The sequence below is a fragment of the Cydia strobilella genome, chromosome 19 (genome assembly GCF_947568885.1).
Source record: "Cydia strobilella chromosome 19, ilCydStro3.1, whole genome shotgun sequence".
Taxonomy (NCBI): domain Eukaryota; kingdom Metazoa; phylum Arthropoda; class Insecta; order Lepidoptera; family Tortricidae; genus Cydia; species Cydia strobilella.
Window position 1 is genome coordinate 2,787,168 of NC_086059.1, and position 20,319 is coordinate 2,807,486.

At 38.3% G+C, this 20,319-nt stretch overlaps 1 protein-coding gene across 2 annotated transcripts; it reads left to right on the top strand.

The window, feature by feature from the left end:
- Positions 1–14,847: 14,847 nt before the first annotated feature.
- Positions 14,848–18,430, top strand: LOC134749877 (uncharacterized). 2 transcript variants are annotated; one of them, XM_063684874.1, is made up of 6 exons: positions 14,848–14,966; positions 15,390–16,127; positions 16,406–16,672; positions 17,122–17,385; positions 17,666–17,877; positions 18,273–18,430. In XM_063684874.1, exons 1-6 carry the CDS (start codon positions 14,865–14,867, stop codon positions 18,277–18,279), a joined length of 1,590 nt encoding a protein of 529 aa, XP_063540944.1. In that variant the 5' UTR covers positions 14,848–14,864; the 3' UTR covers positions 18,280–18,430. The 2 variants fall into 2 exon arrangements, with proteins under 2 accessions (XP_063540944.1, XP_063540945.1); XM_063684875.1 differs by lacking the exon at positions 18,273–18,430 and having other exon boundaries at positions 17,666–17,881.
- The last annotated feature ends 1,889 nt before the right edge of the window (positions 18,431–20,319 follow it).

A 20,319-nucleotide genomic window follows, 5' to 3' on the forward strand; every position in this document is an offset into this window, starting at 1 on the left:
CGTGGGCGATCTCGTTGCGAACGCGAACGCCACGGGCCCGCCGCGCCGCTTCGCTTCGCGTTGGCGAGTTTTTCGCTTACGTAAAACGCTGCGTAAGGAAATCGTGCAATTTTAATGGAGCCATTGTTAGTAATTTCATTAGGTACTGATTCGTTTTAACCCGCATTAATTAAGGATCTTGACCGAAGTTTTAGTATATTTTTTTGCATTTTTTCTGTTTTTGACTACCACATACATATGCAAGGTTAAAAGATTAAATCGGTTTTACATATTACCCAATTAAAATATCCCTACATAAAATGTATTGAATAGCTTAACTTCGACATTGCTACGAAAAACTAATTTTGTTTTCTTTAGCAATGTCGAAGTTAAGCCCTCAAATTAACCGATATTACTGATAGAACTAATCAATCAAATAGTCCGGCACTGACCACCGATGGTGGCATCGCACTATAGCCCTTATAGTTTGTGTCTTAAGGAATAATGCTACCAGCATCCACCTGTCGCAGCCAATGTGGATACATTCTAATAAAGTTGTATTTGCACGCTCTGACACACGAATATACTTTAAAACTAAAAAGGCAATGTGGCAAAGATATGGCAATTTTGCACCGTGACCCTTTAACTTTAAAGTCGATATTTGTACACATATTATTGCGTACTCCAAGACATATGCTGTTTTAGTTCTGTGGTGTTGACGCTGACTAGGCGCAGGCGCGCTTTAGCCTTCTCCCTTAGCAAGGTCTCCCTGATTCATAGGGTGTCTCCGATTCTGTGAAATGTGAGAATGAGATTCAGTGTACGGATCCGGACTAATACGATTTGGTTTGCGATTCGGAACGCGATCAAGTAAATGACCTTGAATGTTGCTCGTTCCGTGGTTTCTGGTAATTACGTTTTCGAATTTGCAAGGGTTTCGGGCACACAAATCTTGCTAATATTGTAAATATGGAGTAAATTAGCCTACGATGAATCGAGTGAACATTGTACGTAGATATATTAATTACATTTATAATGTTTTGCAATCAAACATATTTTTAGGATGCATGTTACAGCCAATTTTTAAAAGGATTTTTAGCAACCGAAGATCAAATATGAATAGTTTCTACAAAGAGACCTTTCGCTTCGTTTTCTGATATACTTATACATTTAAAAAATAACAATTCTTACAAAACCCAATCGATAAATGTTTTTAGCTAGCTAGCGAGACGTGAGTCATCCAACAAGTGAGTCCGAAACCCATGGGCAACCTAGCGCCTCACCCCAGCGTCCAGACTCCAGTACAGCGCCACCTTCCCAGGCCGCCACTTGTACAAACAGACTGACAAACACACATATCTGACGTGCCATATCATTTGAACATGGAATCTAGTTAGTGCCAGTGTCAGTGAATGTGCATTGGATTGGATTGATGTTTCTAAGCGGTGAGAATTGTGTTTTTATTTTGATTATAGAACATGTTATATGAGATCATAATAATACAGTAACTTCATACATTTGCGTTTGCGTCAAATCCGGTAGTTCTTATTAATTAGACTAGTTTATAATGTTGGCCCAATGTATAATTCAAGTTTGAGACCTCAAGCGCCGAACGCAACTTTGCCAAAAATCGAATTTTCTGCGAAAATTTCGGTTTTTTTAGATTTGGGTGATTATAACCCTAAATGACTAGTTTTTGATAGTACCTTCTCCTAGTTTTTAAAATAGACAAAATTTGCTTCAATACGAGACTAAAATTGTCTCTGTAGATCTAAGTTTCCGAGATTTATATTTTTTTGAAATTGAAGGCTATGTGTGTGCAGTGAGTATGCACTTTTGTCCCAGGCGATGCTGCTTGGCACGATGGTTCCCAAGATCAAACAAAGCTAATTTGGCCCGGTGTTCACGAGATTATATGAAAATGATAGTTATATAACTTGCCCTAGTTGCTAAGAGCAGGAAGAAATATAGCATAAATTGGACCTGGGGATCCGACCCTTTCCCCTCCCTTTTTGGGGGGTAGGCACGGTACGATCTCGTGGCTACCGGGCCAAATCAGCTTTGCTTGACCTTAAGAACAATGCCTTCACTTAGCCTACGAATTCAATTTCAAAAAATTCGTATGAAGACTTTGTGGTACGCATCGCATCGGAAAGCTGAAAGCATGCGTAGGTACGCATCTTCATATTAACGAGCGAATTGGCGTATATAAAATGCGGGCTCGATGCTGATCACATATACATGTATGTGATTCCACCCTTAAGAGGAAAGGGGACGGCCGTTTCTCCGTACAAGCGTAGTCCCCATTTTCCTCTCTGGATATTGACATTATGGAAAATATTTTTACATAATTGGATGTATATTAACCATAGCTATGGCCATACGTTTGACTTTTTTCGATTTTTTGATTATGGTAAAAATTAGGAGCGAAAAACAGATTTCATACCAAATTTTAAATGCTCCTAACTCTTATAATAATAAAAAATTCGAAAAAAGCAAACGTAGGGGCATAGCTGTGGTTGAATACAACAAATTGTTCAAAATATTTTTAATAATGTTAATATACAGAGAGGAAAATGGGGACTACGTTTGTATGAAAGGGCGATTTCGCGCGGGTCCTCCAATTTCGTCTTAATGAGTTTTTGCTAACTTAAAAATCATTGAAAGCGCAAAAACATGTTAGATCTTTTTAGGGTTCCGTACCTCAAAAGGAAAACACGGAACCCTTATAGGATCACTCGTGCGTCTGTCTGTCTGTCTGTCTGTCCGTCCGTAACAGCCTATTTGCTCCGAAACTACTGGACCTATTAAGTTGAAATTTGGTATACATATGTAAGTTTGTGACCCAAAGACGGACATGTAACGTAAACAAATGAATTTAAAACACGGGGGCCACTTTTGGGGGGTAAATGAGAAAATTAAAAAATAAAGTTTTTCAAACTATATCGTGTTACATATCAAATGAAAGAGCTCATTGTGAGAATCTCAAAAATATTTTTTTTATAATTTTATGATAAACAGTTTAGAAGTTATTCAAGAAAATAGGCAAAAAATTACCATTCCCCCTTTATCTCCGAAAATACTGGGTCTAAAATTTTGAAAAAAATACACAAAATAGATCTTTACCTATAGATTACAGGAAAACCTATTAAAAATGTGCAGTCAAGCGTGAGTCGGATTTAATTACTTAGTTTTTGATCCGGCCCCTACGGGTTTTTTAAAGATATTTCACTCACGTTTCACATAAAATAGTTATTTGTTATACAAGGGTGCAAAGTTGTATTTTACCCGCGAGTGTAGAATTGAAACACGAGCAAGCGAAAGGATTCTATAGGTGAACCACGAGCGAAGCGAGTGGTTCTAAAATAGAATCCTGAGCGTAGCGAGTGTTTCAACACACGAGAAGTAAAATACATTTGCGCCCGTGTGTAACACAAAACTTTTCACCTCACTATAGCGAGGAAAGTGCAACATCCACAGGCGTTAGATCATCTTCATCACTGAAATCACTCATTTCTTTACGATATTATAACAGAAAACTCTGGAAGTTGTGTATTTTTACGCGAGTCGGTGAGAAAAGGTTTTAAGTAAAAGAATTGTTGACAATGTTGACATTTCTAATGTATGAAATGTCAACGATGCGTTTTGAAATTGCATCGACTCAAATTGTGCGTTCAGAATTATATTTAACATCATTATAAAAAACAAACGTTTCTTATGGAATTTTAAGGTTTATGACTTAAAATCATTAAATAAAGCTAAATTTGTTTGGTATTTTTTATTAGATTCTCAAACCATTTATTTAATGATAATTAATATCGAACGAACCATTATCATGAGCGTTTTACGTTTTGTTATCTGTCAAGCTACTTAAACACGCTCCATCCAAGGTCAAATTACTTTCCCCACTAGAGGATAAAACGCGTTTTTCCCCGCTTGTATTGAAGGATAAACGACAACTTTCCGAGCTAGTGAGGGGGAAAATACATTGTTTAAATTATGTCATGTACGGAACGGTACTTGGAACGCGAGTCCGACTCGCACTTGGCCAGTTTTTTTTTTCTTTTTAATTCCGTAAATTTAGTTTTATGGCCGCTCTAAAAAAATATACAATAAGCTATGGTTTGTGCGTGGTAGGCAACCAAGAGTTATCATCGTTTTCAGTTCGGACACATGTTTTATGCTATTGAGAGTTTTAGAGACATACTTGGCTTTAGTTTCTGCTGACTTTCAACTTTCAACTGACTGCTAAATATAGTACAATTTACTTTATTTTAAATACGATTACTTGATTAGTTAAGTTTTGTTTGTGTTTGAAATACAGATGGAATACGGTGCACAGAAAGATTCGAAACTGTATCAATAAATTAGATTGATTTTATCCCTTAAACATCTCTAAGAGACGGGGGATTTTGTATACGACGCGGACGATATTACAATCAAAAACATACTTACTATTTATTACTTATTCTGTGACAAAAGTTTGTTATTTTAACACTTCTGATAAAGCTAAGAAGCCGATATTTGGCATGATAACGTTTGTTAGTGGGGTAGAGGAAAACCCAGACGCAGCTTATTAGAAAGAAAAGGTAGGGGTCGTGTCGTATCAAAAAGTCAAAGAGCTGGCGCAGGATAGGGAAAGCTAGAAGATACTCCAACAGAATAACTCAAGTTAAAGGATGACTCACGTTAGACCGGGCCGGGTCCGGGCCGGAGCGTCCGGCGCTTACTTTTCTATGACATGACAGGTGATCACGTTATGCTTTCCATAGATAACGATGATATCATGAACGTTTGATAAGTCAGCTATAAATTCATCGGTATATAATACAGACTTACATTTATTAAGGTAGCAGCCGTACGCGTCACGTGTACGACAAAGTAAATAGAACTTTTTGTGGACTGTAAGAAAATAAATATCTCCTAATACGTAAGGATATATCTCCTAGACTGTATTCTAGAAAGGCTGGATCATTGCGGATTACGCGCTATGCACTCGCTCTAATAAAGATCATATCTATATCCTATCGTTCGCTGCACGTTTACGTCTCAACAACGCTCTATTGATTTTCTTTATAATACGCCCATTTTCTGGATTCTGCCGACCGAATAGCTTCACTTATACTTTCTCATACGCTGTTTTATAACAGGATATAAAATTGCAATAAAACTGCCTTAAAAACCACTTCTTTCATAAGAACCTTACAAAAATAATGTGAAGCTAGTAAAATTCTACTTATTTAAACGGTAAAGTTTAGCAGGGGTGCAGTTTTATTAGGATTGTTTGTTGTTGTTGTTGAAAGTAAGTTATTTAAATTTTTAATTGACAAAGCATAGTATAGTGTTAAAAGGAGCAGAGGAAGGAGAAAGCTAACCTGGATAAGACAACATTAAAAGCTGGTCCAATATTAATGACACTGCCAGTTTGTCTAGACTGGCACAGGATAGAACCAAGTTCCGTAAGATGGTCGCCGACATCCGCTGAGGATATGGCACAGCAAGAAGAAGAAGTATAGTGTAAGTGAATTTTTGTTAGATGATTTTGATAAGTAATGGTAACTGTGCTCAGCATGCAGCCACAGTCCATAAATGGAAAATTGTACGCCTTACGGCACAACATAGTGATACAATGATTATGTGAGACCTGTACTTATGTACCTTACCTATGTTGAACAAATAAATGCTTTTGACTTTTGATTGATGAAAATTTTACACTGTTGCCTACCTAGGCCAAAAGATTAAAATAATTATAAATAATTTTCCTTTGGGATACCACCATGATATCTAGCGGAAATTTCTTTTTGATGTAAAATTGCACCAAATGCACCAGCAACAGGCAGTTTTAATATCTTTATCATATAATATTATGTAAACTACATTATATAAACACGACATACTCTTTACATATAAAAAACACATCAATAAAAGAAAATTGTACATAGAAAACTATACTCAAATAAAATAGTAGTATATACATAACAGGTGGAGGCAGGAGATTAAATTAAGTATATGAATAATATGAGTCATATATTTAACGTAAAATTACCTTTTCACCACACCAGCTGTAAAGGCTGTCTTGATTGTTCAAAAATTGATAAGAAAGTTGCATTTTATTCACATGTGAGGCAAAATAATCAAATGCAAATTTTGAGTTGTTTTCTTATGATGATTTTGATTGAATATTTAATAACATTAATTTTGAATCGATTTGCTTTGATTTTGTTTGATATTTTACAGTTAGTATTTTCCTTATGTTAGTGTGGTGAAGTTTTGTGTTTCACTCAGAGGCAATATTTGTTTAACCCTCGCAACGCCCAAGATTCCATTTTTCTAATCTTTCGTTTGCTCGGGTATCAATATTAGCACGAGAGGTTAAACAACAACTTTGCACCTTGTAAAACAAATAACTATTTTCCTTTTCCAACTCTTTCCAAGTTCCTTCCCCAATTTGCCGTAGCGCGGCGTCATCACTATTTTCTGCTCAATTTGCTATATTGCGGTTCACCCTCCAGCGAAGCTAGTTGGAAATGAGCGGTAATGTAACGTACGCAAATAATAAATACCAATATATTCATATGTACATTCAAAATAAAAATACTTAAATGACATGAGGTATATCTAGGTCTGAAATAACTAGCTTATAAAACTTAAAAACTAAAACTAAAAATAAATAAAACTAATCTTAAAATTAATAACTAAAAACTATTCGCCTGCGGATAAATACCTATATATGTTACATGCTTATATGTAATATAATATATCAGATAAATTGTGTAGGTGAGTTAATAAACAGTTTAGTTTTAATGATTACTTACTTTATTAAATTTTGATTTAAGCTGTATATTATAGCTACGTGTCATTTGCCAAAATGTCTATGTTTAATAGTAGGTAAGTACTAATGATTTATAAAGCCAATTGTATCTACTCCACATAATGCAATTATTTTGTTCTATTCTGTGACGTTTGTCCTGATGAGTATAGAACACCTTATCTGATAGTCACAATAGTAGTAGTTCGCATCCTACCGACTGCGCCATGTCACAGAATAAGTAATAGTGTTATCATAGAGTAACTTATACTAGAGCGGTACTGTCATAGTAAATTTTGTAACCCCAGTAAATTCACTGCCATCTGTCGACACACTTTAAAACTAAAAATGAAGATTTATAAAAATACAATAAAATATATTTAAATATGGATAAATATTTTTTTTTATTTTGCATTAATTATTTTTATGATTTTGACCCATGTTTTTTCACTGATATGCGTTAAAATTTTTAAATAACAAACGAAACCGTCAACGCCATCTATACGACAGTAGGCCAAAGCTAGTAGCGCCCTCTGAACGAGAATCAAATTTTCTTGATTTTCGAGACACGTTTTTTCCTTAGACTGTATCCATCTATTACGGAGTTATATCTATCTTTGGTATTATCATACAGAACGGCCACGCACCGTCCTACCCCGATTCGAATTACCTTTTTGCCGGCCACTCAGTACTGTTTTTAAGCAACTTACTCACACAATGACGCATGCCGCGTGTACAGACAGACGTGCCTTTCACACATACAAACGCAAGTGAATTTTGATGTATAGCGTGTCCGCCCTGTGGCCATGTCAGGAGATATACATATAAACGACCATTTCCTACTGTTGCAAGAGAAGTGTTACTACACGGTAGAGGAATTATTTGCATACAGGTATGTTGGCTTTTTTTTCATTTATTGTATTTCGGTTTATTTTAATTATTCCAGCAGGCATACATATTTTATTATAGGTTTTTGACATTTTATATACCTAATATTGATGCTTATTGTATTTTTTTTTTTAAAGATTTTTTTGTAATGTTAAGTCTATCCTAATAGGGTTGTACCACATGTTGAATTTTATAACTAAATCTAGTTAAATAGTTAGAAAATGAGCATTAATGGACATTTGTCACAATAAATTGGAAACTTAAAAAATATATGGGAATAATAAATAAATACAGTCAGTTTAAAAAAAAAACTTCCACATAGGAAAATAGTTATTTGTTATATAAGGGTGCAAAGTTGTATTTTACCCGCGAGTGTTTCAACACACGAGAAGTAAAATACATTTGCACCCGTGTGTAACACAAAACTTTTCACCTCACTATAGCGAGGAAAGTGCAACATCCACAGGCGTTAGATCATCTTCATCACTGGAATTACTAATTTTTTTACGAAATTATAACAGAAAACTGGAAGTTGTGTATTTTTACGCGAGAAGTTTTTAAGTAAAAAATTTGTTGACAATGTTGACATTTCTGACGTATGAAATGTCAACGATGCGTTTTGAAATTGCATCGACTCAACTTGTGCGTTCAGAATAATATTTAACATCATTATAAAAAACAAACGTTTTTTATGGAATTTTAAGGTTTATGACTTAAAATCATTAAATAAAGCTAAATTTGGTATTTTTTATTAGACTCTCAAACCATTTATTTAATGATAATTAATATCGAACGAACCATTACCATGAGAGTTTTACGTTTTTTTATCTGTCAAGCTACTTAAACACGCTCCATCCAAGGTCAAATTACTTTCCCCACTAGTGAATAAAACGCGTTTTTCCCCGCTTGCTTTGAAGGATAAAAGACAACTTTCCGAGCTAGTGAGGGGAAAAAATAATAGTACCATTCGATTCCTTACATTTTATAAAAAAATATATTGCTTAGCAACAATATACCTTACATAAACGCAATATTTCATCGACAAAATCGCAATTTCCTTGTTTTCCACGGCTTCTAAGCAAGAGCGACGTTACATGCTGACGTCACGATGTAATGCCAATTTGTTAGAAGCGTTTCGTCAGTAAAGTGCGGGTGCCAGACTTTGACCATCGTTTGTGACTTTTGTATTGCTTTAAGACAATCGACTGATACCATTAAATCCATTAATTATAATAACAATTTGTGGAATACCCTATTATCAAGATACCTAAGAAAATGCCGTCCCATGAAAGTTCACATTTTTCCCATTGTCGTTCGAATTTCCCTCGCCACTTCGCACATAGACGATATTCGTTTTCCATGTTCAACATAATAAGCTCTCATGCCCCACTGTCAAGTAGTACAAACGAGACGTGACGGCGAACCCTCATATCCTGTGAGTGCACTATACTTAACATACACTGTATGTTAAGTATAGTGCATGAATCATCCTGTATGTCATACAGGATGATTCATGAAATGTGAGCTGGACCAACTGTAAACTCACTTATTAAATGTTAATGGAATCACACCGTTTAATTTTTTGGTAGTTAAGGTCTTTTGACGTGTGTGACAGCACTTTGATTATGAAGAAAAAAAATTGTCACACTTGAGTGAGATCCGAAATTTCAAAACTGATGACATTTAATTTAACACTAATAATGGATAAAGCAAAAAGTATCGGAAAGCTAAATTCTCATAGTAGGGTGTACTAGCATGCCGTAAATAAATTAAAACTTTTATTGGTTACTAGAAAAAAATACGTTAATCTCACTAATACCAAAGTCTGTTTTTTTATTCCATAGACTAAAATGATGTTTCATGTGTAAGACATGACATTTCTTAGTACCACATGAAATGTCATTTTAGTCTACGGAGTAAAAAAAACAGAATATAGTACAAAGCACTTGCTTATAATTTACTGAATGCGCAGTTGATCCTGCTCTCGTCTCTTGAATCAGGGCGGACATCAATCAATAGTGATATAATCAAGCTTTTCAATCTCGTACCTTAACTTAAGCAACTCAGCAAGCTTCGTTGCTTAAACATGGTACTCGACTGAAAAGCTCTCTATTATATCACGATTGTATAAAATACTATTTCATATCACAAGTGCGTTTTTTTACGAATAAAAAGTTTAATAATATAGTTAAAATACGTATCTCAAATATAGTAAGCAGACTAAGTAAATAACTTATTAAATTGAGAATAGTCTTATGATTTCCCTCTGTCAGCAGAAACGTTCGAACTCAGTTCATGAATAGCATAACTGTTCCATATTTGCGCCGCTGTGTTTGTTCCATTTTCCCGACTAACTTCTCTGAATATTCCAACTCGCGGAAATGTTGAAATGTGGAACATTTATCGGAATTGTAACCGCTTTGCTGAGATAAAACTTTTGTTTTAAAACTATGATGAAATACGAATTGTAAATGAGAGTTTGAATTTGATTTAATTATGTTAGTGCGCCTTTTAACGGAATAGATTTGATTTTAAGGCAAAATAAGCTCTTTTTTAGGGTTCCGTCAAAGGATAAAACAGAACCCTTATAGGATCAGAATGTTGTCCGTCCGTCCGTCCGTCCGTCTGACTGTCAAGACCCTTTATCTTGGGAACGCGTGGAGATATCGAGTTGAAATTAAGACCATAAGGTCTGGTCCCTTGAAGCTGTGAAATATCAAACTTTTTATTTAACGTAAAAAATAGATACAGCAGTTTACGCCACAAAACATGTATATTTCGACACTCTCAAGGGAATCAAAGTTTATAGGATACTTCCCGTTGACCTAGAACCTAGAACTATGAAATTTGGAAAGTAATATCGTCATACACTGCAAAGTACAGGGAAAAATTGAAAAAAAAAAAGTAAAACTATGCAAACGGATTATATCGCGTATATTGAATTTATAATACATCCCGACGTTTCGAACCCTTTACAGCGTTCAATGTCACCCGGTTGACCACGAACGCTGTAAAGGGTTCGAAACGTCGGGATGTATTATAAGTTCAATATACGCGATATAATCCGTTTTCATAGTTTTATTTCATGAGTAACTATCGCGGTAACCGAAGACAATATTAAAAAAAGATAAATTTGTACGGAACCCACGGTGGGCGAGTCCGATTTGCATTTGTCCGGTTTTTGTGTTATTAGAAATAAATCTTCAGAAGTAAGTATGACGTTCGAAATGGGGCACTTTATGCGCAAAAATTATAATTAAGTAAATAGCGCATGCGTAGGTGGGGGTTTTCAGAAAAAATGGTACCTACCCTGGGTACCTACCATTTACTTCTTTTCGAAAAACCATTGTCAACTTTTGGGATTTAGACTTAGATTCACGAGTACCAAAGATAGATATAACTCCGATAATAGATGGATATAGTCTAAGGAAAAAACGTGCCTCGAAAATCACGAAAATTTGTATTCTCGATCAGATGTCGCTACTACCTTTGCCTACTCTCGTATAGAGGGCGTTGACGGTTTCGTTTGTTATTTAACCATTTTAACGCATATCAGTGTAAGAACATGGGTCAAAATAATAAAAATAATTAATGCAAAAAAAAAAAAAACATTTATCCATATTTAAATACATTTTATGGTATTTTTATAAATCTTCATTTTTAGTTTTAAAGTGTGTCGATAGATGGCAGTGAATTTACTGTGGTTACAAAAATTACTATGACAGTACCGCTCTATAATATTATATCCTCTTTGCGAGTACTATTGAATGAGACAAAGAAAAAAAGTGTCCCCAGTTTTTCATACAAATTTTGTAACGTTCAATACAAAATGTATGTAAAATGCGTTACAAAACTGTAATTTATATGGGACATTATTTTTTAAATCGATAGTCCTCATGATTCTGAGTAGAAATAACCCAAAAGTTGATGAATTTCCGAAAAAAAGTAAATGGGACACTTTCTGTGAAAATGTCCAGGTAATAAACTAATTATCATGCTACTTATTTGAGATTATTTCATTATTGTAAATCGCAAAAGTTCCCGTAGAATATCGAACTATCGAACTAGTGGCTCCTGAGATGTTGCTTATGTCCATGGGCGACGATGACCGCTTCCCATCAGATGGCTCGTCTGCTCGTTTGCTGACTATCACATAAAAAAAAACTATCCTTTAGCTTACTTCTATACAGTTCTTCCCAGTGCTGCTTTCTGTACTTTTCCTTAGAGCTTAGGCAGGGGTACGAAATTCTTATTTTCGGGTATTCTCGGCTCCTTTCGGCTCCGAGCAATTATTAGGGTCGTTGACAAAACTTGACGTCCCTTTGCGTGCACGACCACAGCTAAGATAATGACTTGAATTTTGATAACCCTAATAAATAGCCGAGAGGGATAGTGCCATATATTAGAAAGGGACAGCATGATTCGTCCCTGAATCGCTGGTAAACTTCGGTTTTGTAGGAAGTTTCCTTTCTGTTCGGTAGTACTATTATTTTATTCTGTGGTTTAGGCAGTCATCTTACTTACTTGATGATCACGACGACAATAAAAACTACCTGAGATACCTCATAATGTCACTTAATTAATAGGTACACATTTTAAAAGATTCCCCCACGTATTTTAATGTATAAATAATAGTTTCTCTCTAGGACTATCACAACAATATTAACCACCATCAACGAAAACACTGCTAGATACATATGTAAAATATAATCTCGAATAGCAGATAAATGCGAGTCTGATAGCTCGCGGCGCTCGCGCTGTGTCCGCGCCCTACTTATTATGTAACCAAGAGTTGTTTGCCTCCGACGAACGATAAATCTACAAAGCGCAAAGCAATATATACATATTGTAGATTGTAGTTACTACACGCGCGCGCCCGTGAGGGACCGAACATATGCAATGCGTCGAAAGTCGCGTAGTCTGGAGCGGCTTATGAAATTATGACGTATAAATAAGGCACTGCGTATCCTATCAAAATCGTTGCACTTTTTTTGGAAAGTTTCATTACAATCAAACACGTAGTTTTAAAATGAGAGCGGAAGTACGTTTGTATGGGCAGGTGCAATTCGGCCAAGCTTGCCGGGGAGTCTTGAGGCGGTTCCCTGAGCCAGAAGGCGAAAAATCTCCTTATATGATCATGTTTTTCTAAGTGTAAGGCCTGAGTGGACGCTCGAAGCGGAGCGTTCGGCGGGGCGTGCAGCGTGGCGTCGGACTCACAAGTGATGTGAGCAGCGTGCACTAAGGCCGCTCCTATACGATTGCATTTGTTTAACATGCACGCCGCACGCCCCGCCCCGCTGCATGCCCAACTCGAGCGTCCACTCAGGCCTTACACTTAGAGGCGTTGATATTCGTAGACGTGGAAAAAATATATGTAGTTCTTGGCTATATTATCTTTAACAACATAGCTTCCGATACATGAATTATGACACTTCGCTCGATACAATTAATTCCCAAAGTAACCTCTAACTCGGACTTTTAATCCTACTTTACTCGGTTATTTATTATGTGATGCTATAAACAAAAAAAAAGAAGAAAAAACAATCTTAACGTAAATAGTAATTTCATAGCTTTAGAATTTCGATATTGTAAGGTAACGTTTTTAAAATAAATAAAAACCGACAAAATTCGATCAAAATTATGTTCTTTCCCGTTCTTTTTTGCGAAATGTGACAGTGACAGCGGCAAACCGATGGAACGGCCTTAAAGCGAGTATCACGTAAGCATGGAATCCTATCTTTCACGGGTGACTTATTCGCTTGACGGATTTTATCTTTGAACGTATACGAGGGATGCCGTGTTTACGAAAAGCGATTAAATTATGCGTGAATATGGTTTAAAGGTTTTTTAGATATCAAAGGCAAGTTAGCAAAAGTCATAAGTTATGACTTTTGCTAACTTGAATTTGATATCATAAGGAATAAAGTGGATTAGGGATCACAGTGATGAAAGCTTTTATACATAAGATAAGATAAGAGGATCAGTGATGTACGGTCAGCGACGGAATAAATTATAGACGAAGCTCTCAATACTTTTTTGACTTCAGAAAACGGTCCATATAACTGACGACGCGAAGGATATTAAGCTCAAGAAAGTACACATAAAAGTGAGAGCGCACTATTCGCCAACAAACTGTCTTCAGTTTGGCGAAAATATTGTATACCTAGTTCTGGTTTTTTTTTTTTGAAAAAAAAAAAATATAAAAAAAAAAAAACAAGTTTGAGAACAAATCAAATTATTTTATTAAATATTTTGATTTGTGTTTTTTTTAAAGTAGTCACACTAATATATAAATTAAAAACTGTAATAGATGTCATATATTAAAGAAAAAGTGACGAAGCCCTCCAGTGGTGAAGGCCGGTTTTTTTATTTTTATAAATAAATTAAAAGTGGAAAAATTTACTGTCTTGGTGCTGTATATGTTGGGTGTCTTGGTAGCTCAGATGGAAGGGCACTGGGCTAGCGATCCCGTCGTCATGGGTTCAAGTCCCACCCGACAGTAAATTTTTCCACTTTTAATTTGTTACTAAGATAATAGGATCGTTCGCAGACGTTTCTGCTCGATACAAAGTTAACGAAGGATATTCCTCATAAACCGCACAGTACACGGTCATTTAGGTTTTAGGGTGACGGGGAGAATTTAGTTAGAAAGACAAATCCCTAAAGGTAACCTTTATAAGAAGCTCACTCTGTATCATTTCTAAACTAGAAACCTACTAAGAAGTTAGGTTAGGTAGGTACTTAGGGAGCTGGCTGGCTTAATACACTTGACGTGATATATACCTACCCTTTTGCTTTTTTTTGAGTTGTTAAGCTTTCGACGTTTGCCCTGTAATTCCTGTATTTTGGACACCAGATAACCCGATTAACTGAAAAGGTGTACATAATTCCAGAGCAGTCCGTTTGCAAGGTTACGATGTGGTTACGATGAAGACGTACCGTCTACCGGGGTGAATAGGGTTCGTTGGGGTGATTGGGTTCACACAAATTGTATTATACCAATTGGTATGATTCAATTTGTGTGGGTATTTTTTAAGAAATTGTCAGGTAAATCACATTTTAAGGTTTGTCCCTATTCACCCCGGTTGACGGTACCGATACAAACACGTTAAGTGGTAGTCTCAAAAAATAATCTTCCCTGTTAAGAGTACGTATCCCTTGTTACAGATGAGGTAGTGTAAGCGGTCGCATGGGCAGCCTGCCGGACTTGACGGAGCGGTCGCGGCCAGCATCCGTCCGCACAGCAGCCCGCACGGTCTCTGATCCACATCGACACCATGCTATCAAACAAGTAAGTAGGAGAGAGAGAGACCAATAACATCCATCGTAAGTAAACGTAGCGTAAGACGCCCTCAAACTAGATGGAGCGACGACCTTCGCAAGGCGGCTGGCAAGAGCTAGATCAGAATTGCCGCAAATCGTGCTCAATGGCGTGCAATAGGAGAGGTCTATGTCCAGCAGTGGACGAGAGTAGGCTGATGATGATGATGATGAAGTGCATCAGGGAATGTTCTAATATAAGCAGAGCCATGCAACCACAAGATAATACCATCGATGGAGACGAAAACAACAAAAACAATAACGCCTAAGCCAGGTAATTTTTTTAAGAAAATTTTCTTTTTTGGACATTTAAATCTGGCTATCAGTCCACTTATTCTTTTGAAGTAAAAAAAAAATGTTTATAGAAATCTCTGACTTATTTTTCTTCCAACAGATTCCTGTAAGCACAATATACAAGAAAGAATGGCTCTGGAAGAAGCCAAAGTCCTCAGCCAGAGCGCCCGCAATTCCCACATCCTCTCGCCGCCGAGACTCCGTGGCCTCATCCGTCGGCGCCGCTTCGGTCCGCCGGCTTATCGCCCGCCAACCCCCCAAGATCCCCAAGCCCGTCGTCCAACGATTCACCTTACTCTGTGTAGCCAGTGGCCTATGCGCAACTGCCCTGCTCCCTTTCACAGCCTTTGCAGGCGCGGAAGCAGGAGCTATGCCGCTCGCAATCATGCATGCGGTAGCAGCTTTAGTAGCACCGTTTTCCCCTTTAATTCTTCAAAAGACTGGGACTAGAGTAGTCGTCACCGTGGCGCACGTTTTAGTCTGTATATTATTAACAGCGCATATAGCTGCTACTCCTCTTTCTGTGTTACTTCCACTTTATGGAGCTTGCGGTTTCGCTTTATCACCGATGTCGCTTGCGTTATGTGCATCAGCGACTACATTAGCTCAGGCAGCGGGCGATGAGTGTAGACGAAAGATAGCTTTAAGGAGAGCTCTGCGGGCGCTCCGGGCGGCGCAGGATCTAGGGCTGGTGTGTGGGTCACTGCTGCTCGGAGGGGCGCTCCTCATCTGGCCTGAAGACATGTCGCCGGCTCTGTTCACGGCTGTGCCTACAAACGCGACGGTGCCGGGGTGGCCGCCGCCTGATGACTCATATTTTCCGGATGAAGAATATGAGGTAATAAATGTATGCTTAATCTGCAATTTAGTATTTAATGAAATTTTAATCATGGCTACGATGTGATCGCTTTTCGTCCATCTGCCAACACTTTTACAAATTTTTTAAGTCTCTTTTGCCTGATAAATTGCGATTTTGCACTTGTAAACGTAGCAGGTACATTTTGATATGCTTATAAGTATATTTAGTGGAAGCAGTCTACCCAGTCCATCCACTCTATTTTTACTAACCACCGTTAATAGGAATCCCTTTCAACGGAATAATTATTTCTTCTCAAGGAGCAAACCTGTGGAGCGGCAGGCTGCCCCGACGTGCAATCCCTCTCCGGCACCACAATAACCTCCGACGGCCGCCGAGCGCTCGTCGCCGTCTGGGCGCTACTCGCTCTAGTCGCCATAGGCCTGGGCGTTTATGGCGCCACGTCGGCGCCCGCGCCGCCGCCCGATGCGCGGTCTATTGTGCGCGATCCGAGAGCGCTGCTTAGCTTCCCGATGGGGCTGTTCATTGGTCTTCAACAGGGGTTTATTTATACGTCTTATATTAAGGTAAGATTTGTATAGTGTGGGCCCTGCTCTCTAATCGCCGTAGAGGTCTGGGCGTCTATGGTGCTATGTTGGCTCCCGCGCTGCCTCCCGATGCAAGGTCTTTCTTGTGAGTCGTCGAGTGACACTATAGGGCTTAAAGTTGCAATGTACACTTCGTCACCACCAGCTTTTTATACCTACGTCCCATTTTCAACACGCTTCCTAAAAGACTACTCGATAAGAGGTGCATAAAAGATGACTAACGCTGGAAGCTAAAACGATCCAGGTCGAGGCGTCCGACACTTCGTTTTCTAAAGAGAGCATCACGTGATAAACGAGGCTCAGAATCTACTTCCGAGCCTCGTTTATACAGAATGAAGTATCCGTAGTATACTATAAAGTTTCCTAAGCATTCTAGCTCCTTACTATGCGTGTCTTTGAGCAGCCGAATCAAACGTCTACTTCCTCAGTGGTATGGCGTCTGCGTTGGCGGCTGGACGTGCGCGTGGCGTGCTCTCTGCGGCGCTGGCTGCCTCCAAGCCCTAGCAGCCGCCACGCTTAGCATGGCTGCCGCGCGAGGCAGACGGGGCGCGCTAGCGGCTGGAGGCGCCGCGGCACACGCCTCACTGATGCTGGCGCTTTTAAGGTGGAGAGCGGCCAGGACTGATCTGGCGTTGCCTGCTGTCGCGGCTGCCGCGTGGGGCGCCTGTGCAGCGTTGTGGGACGTTCTACAGGTAACTGCGGTGTTGCATTGTGTGTACACAGTACAATTTAATATAATGTGATTGGTGTCAGGGTAAATTAGAGCACTGGCAATTGAAACTTAGTCTAGTCTCTGCTCCGCCATCAAGTCAGTCGCTACTCTTAATCGCTGTTTACAACGACCGTTCAATAGAACGTGTTGATGTACGCAGCGTACAACGTTAAAGCCCAGGCTTGAATAACTCACTACAACTCAACACATTCTACCTAATCGTTTGGGAGAATCGTTTAAATGACTTTTTTTTTCACCAGTCGGGAATCTGCATCGGCGGGCCAGGCTGGCGCGGTCCCTGGTCCCTGACGCTCGCGGCGCGTCACACCGGGCTGGCCCTAGCGTGCGCGGCGCGGGAGCTTTTATGCGCGCGCTTCCAAATCGTTGCGCTAGCGAGCGCGCTAGTCGCCGCGCTAGTTAGCCAAGTAGCGCTAGAGCTGCGACTGCGGCCCAGTGAGGCGCAAAGACACAGGTGAGACAATATTTAGTCTAGGAGATACTGACACTGACTGAATGAAGTGACAATCCTCAATGTGTATCTCTCAAAACCAACCTGATCGACTGATATCATTCATAAAAATTTGTCAAATACCCAATTCTGTTTTATTATTCCGTAGACTAAAATGACGTTTCATGTGTATGACATGACATTTCTTAGTACCACATTTAATGTCATTCCGTAGACCGAGATCTGATTGATATTGTAATTAATTTAAAAAACATTTAGTTATTTTCTTATTGATGTACTTATTTTGTTTCCAGCAACTCCCGGGTCCAGGCACTACCTAGTTTTTTTTCGTTACGTATTAGTGAGTTTCAGCAAAATACCACATTTCAACAGCAATCTAACACCAGGTTTTCTCACAGGTCATAGCGAAGGGCCACCATGACGACAAACACGACCTCGTTCATCGCGACTTCAGAGGACGTCGATGTACACGTCATCAGTTAGCCGCGAACGCGTGACGTCACTCGTGACGTCGCTAGTGTGGATAGCAGGATATCTGTGAAGAAAGTTGTGAGTTAAGTGTAAAACTCTAACAGACTGGCGTACCGGACCTTGGCCTGTCCGAGTGGAAGTTGGTTCGCCGTACGTCCGTTAAGGACGCGGCTATGTGTGAAAGCAAGAAAGAGATAAGCTGATCGGACCAAGGTGGCCATCCGGTACGCCCGTCTGTTAGCATTATTGAGGCAGCGCTTTGACGTCAACGACAGATCGGATAGTGGCAGACATCTGTGAAAGAAGTTGTAAGTTAAGTGTTAAAGGACTTTGAAAAATAGGTTTTAAAGTGTTTACTGTAGATGTAACATTTCAGCAATGCTGGCAGATTGGTTGTATCAGATATTTTTTAAAAAACAGTTGTAAGGACAACTAAGAAAAAATTAAATTAGTTTATTTTGGCATTCACATTTTTGGGCATTTCTATTTAGTTGTACAAAAAAAATTTGTGTTGGAATTGGGAATTTTTGTATAATTCTACTCAGAATCACTTGTTTTTCCATTTTTACTGAGAAAAAAAGTGTCCCCAAAATGTTTGGTCCGTTTGGTTACGGACGCTACGGCTTTCAATACAACCTTCTATGTTCATGTACATGTGAAATTCAATAAATAAATACAATACAATAACGTAAAAAAAAATTATGAAATTTGGGGGACACTGTTTTTTCTTATTTAGCATCGACAGAGCTCGTGATTCTGAATGGAAATAATATAACAATTCCAAAAATCTAAAATGCAACTTTAAATAGAAATGCCCATTTATACAGATTTATAAACCATTGACCAAAATAGTGGTTGGCCTGTCGATTAGTTTCAACAGTAATAATTATAAAGGATAACGTACACTAGACCGGTTAGCGTCCGGGCCGAGGCGTCCAAGACAAATGATCATCGATCATCCGACATACAAAACGATAAAACGAAGTATCGTAAGCTTCGGCTCGGACCCGGACCGTTCTAACAAGAGCCATCCTTAAATTGTATTGTTAGCACGAGTTAATTTGTAGTAAAGAGGAATTGCATAAAGAAAACTTATACAGTGTTATGTGTTTGCGTAAATATATGTAAAATAAGTTAAACAATATATTAGTTAGAAGGATGTGTAAACTAATCAATAAAATCAGGGTAATATGCTTTTACATAAAGTCCTTAGAGACATTTGTATATTTCTCCATCCTATTCCTAAGTTTAAACTCAATGAGTCACGCTACAAAGGTCCGGGTCCGGGTCAACGTTTTCTATAGAAAGTATCACAGGATCACCATCACCACACGGATGTCTATAGAAAATTGAGTGTCGGACGCCTCGGCCCGGACCCGGACGGTTCTCGCGTGAGTCATCCCGTCATTCGTCATGATAGAGACCTGCAAGCCATGAGGGTCTCTATTGTTTCCCATGTAGTTTTAAGTCATAATGTATTGTTTGTCCACATTTTCGTTAGTCATAATTTGGTTTTTCTCAGAAACGCGCAACTTTTCAGGATTGCCATAAAACAAGCCTAACCTAACCTAACCTATCTACAGGATAACCTGAGGAAATTCCTGAAAAGTTAGCCGTTTCAGAATTATGACTAATGATAATATGACAATCATAACATTATGACTTTCAATAATTATGTCAAACAAAGGGACCCCCCAGCATGATGGTCGCGCTTATCGCGGCAATAACGACTGCAAACGTCAGCTTCTGACAGCTCGATTGTAAGAGACGCCTACAACAACGATAACATATTCGCTTTGTTTTATACGGTACTTATATACACATTTATAATATTTACTAATTATTTCTTAGAAATCACTTATTTCTAACATAAAATATATATGTTACTCTGACTAGTCTGAATGGCCTCAATCACTGAAAATCCTGAACTATAGAAACTGTTTGTATAACTACTTACCCTTAAATTTAATATTC

Bases quoted from the DNA above. Each gene is read 5' to 3' on its own strand.
- LOC134749877 (XM_063684874.1), top strand. From the start codon at position 14,865: ATGGGCAGCCTGCCGGACTTGACGGAGCGGTCGCGGCCAGCATCCGTC. The intron at 14,967-15,389 runs GTAAGTAGGAGA...TTCTTCCAACAG, and splicing joins GACACCATGCTATCAAACAA to ATTCCTGTAAGCACAATATA. The intron at 17,386-17,665 runs GTAACTGCGGTG...TTTTTTCACCAG, and splicing joins CGTTGTGGGACGTTCTACAG to TCGGGAATCTGCATCGGCGG.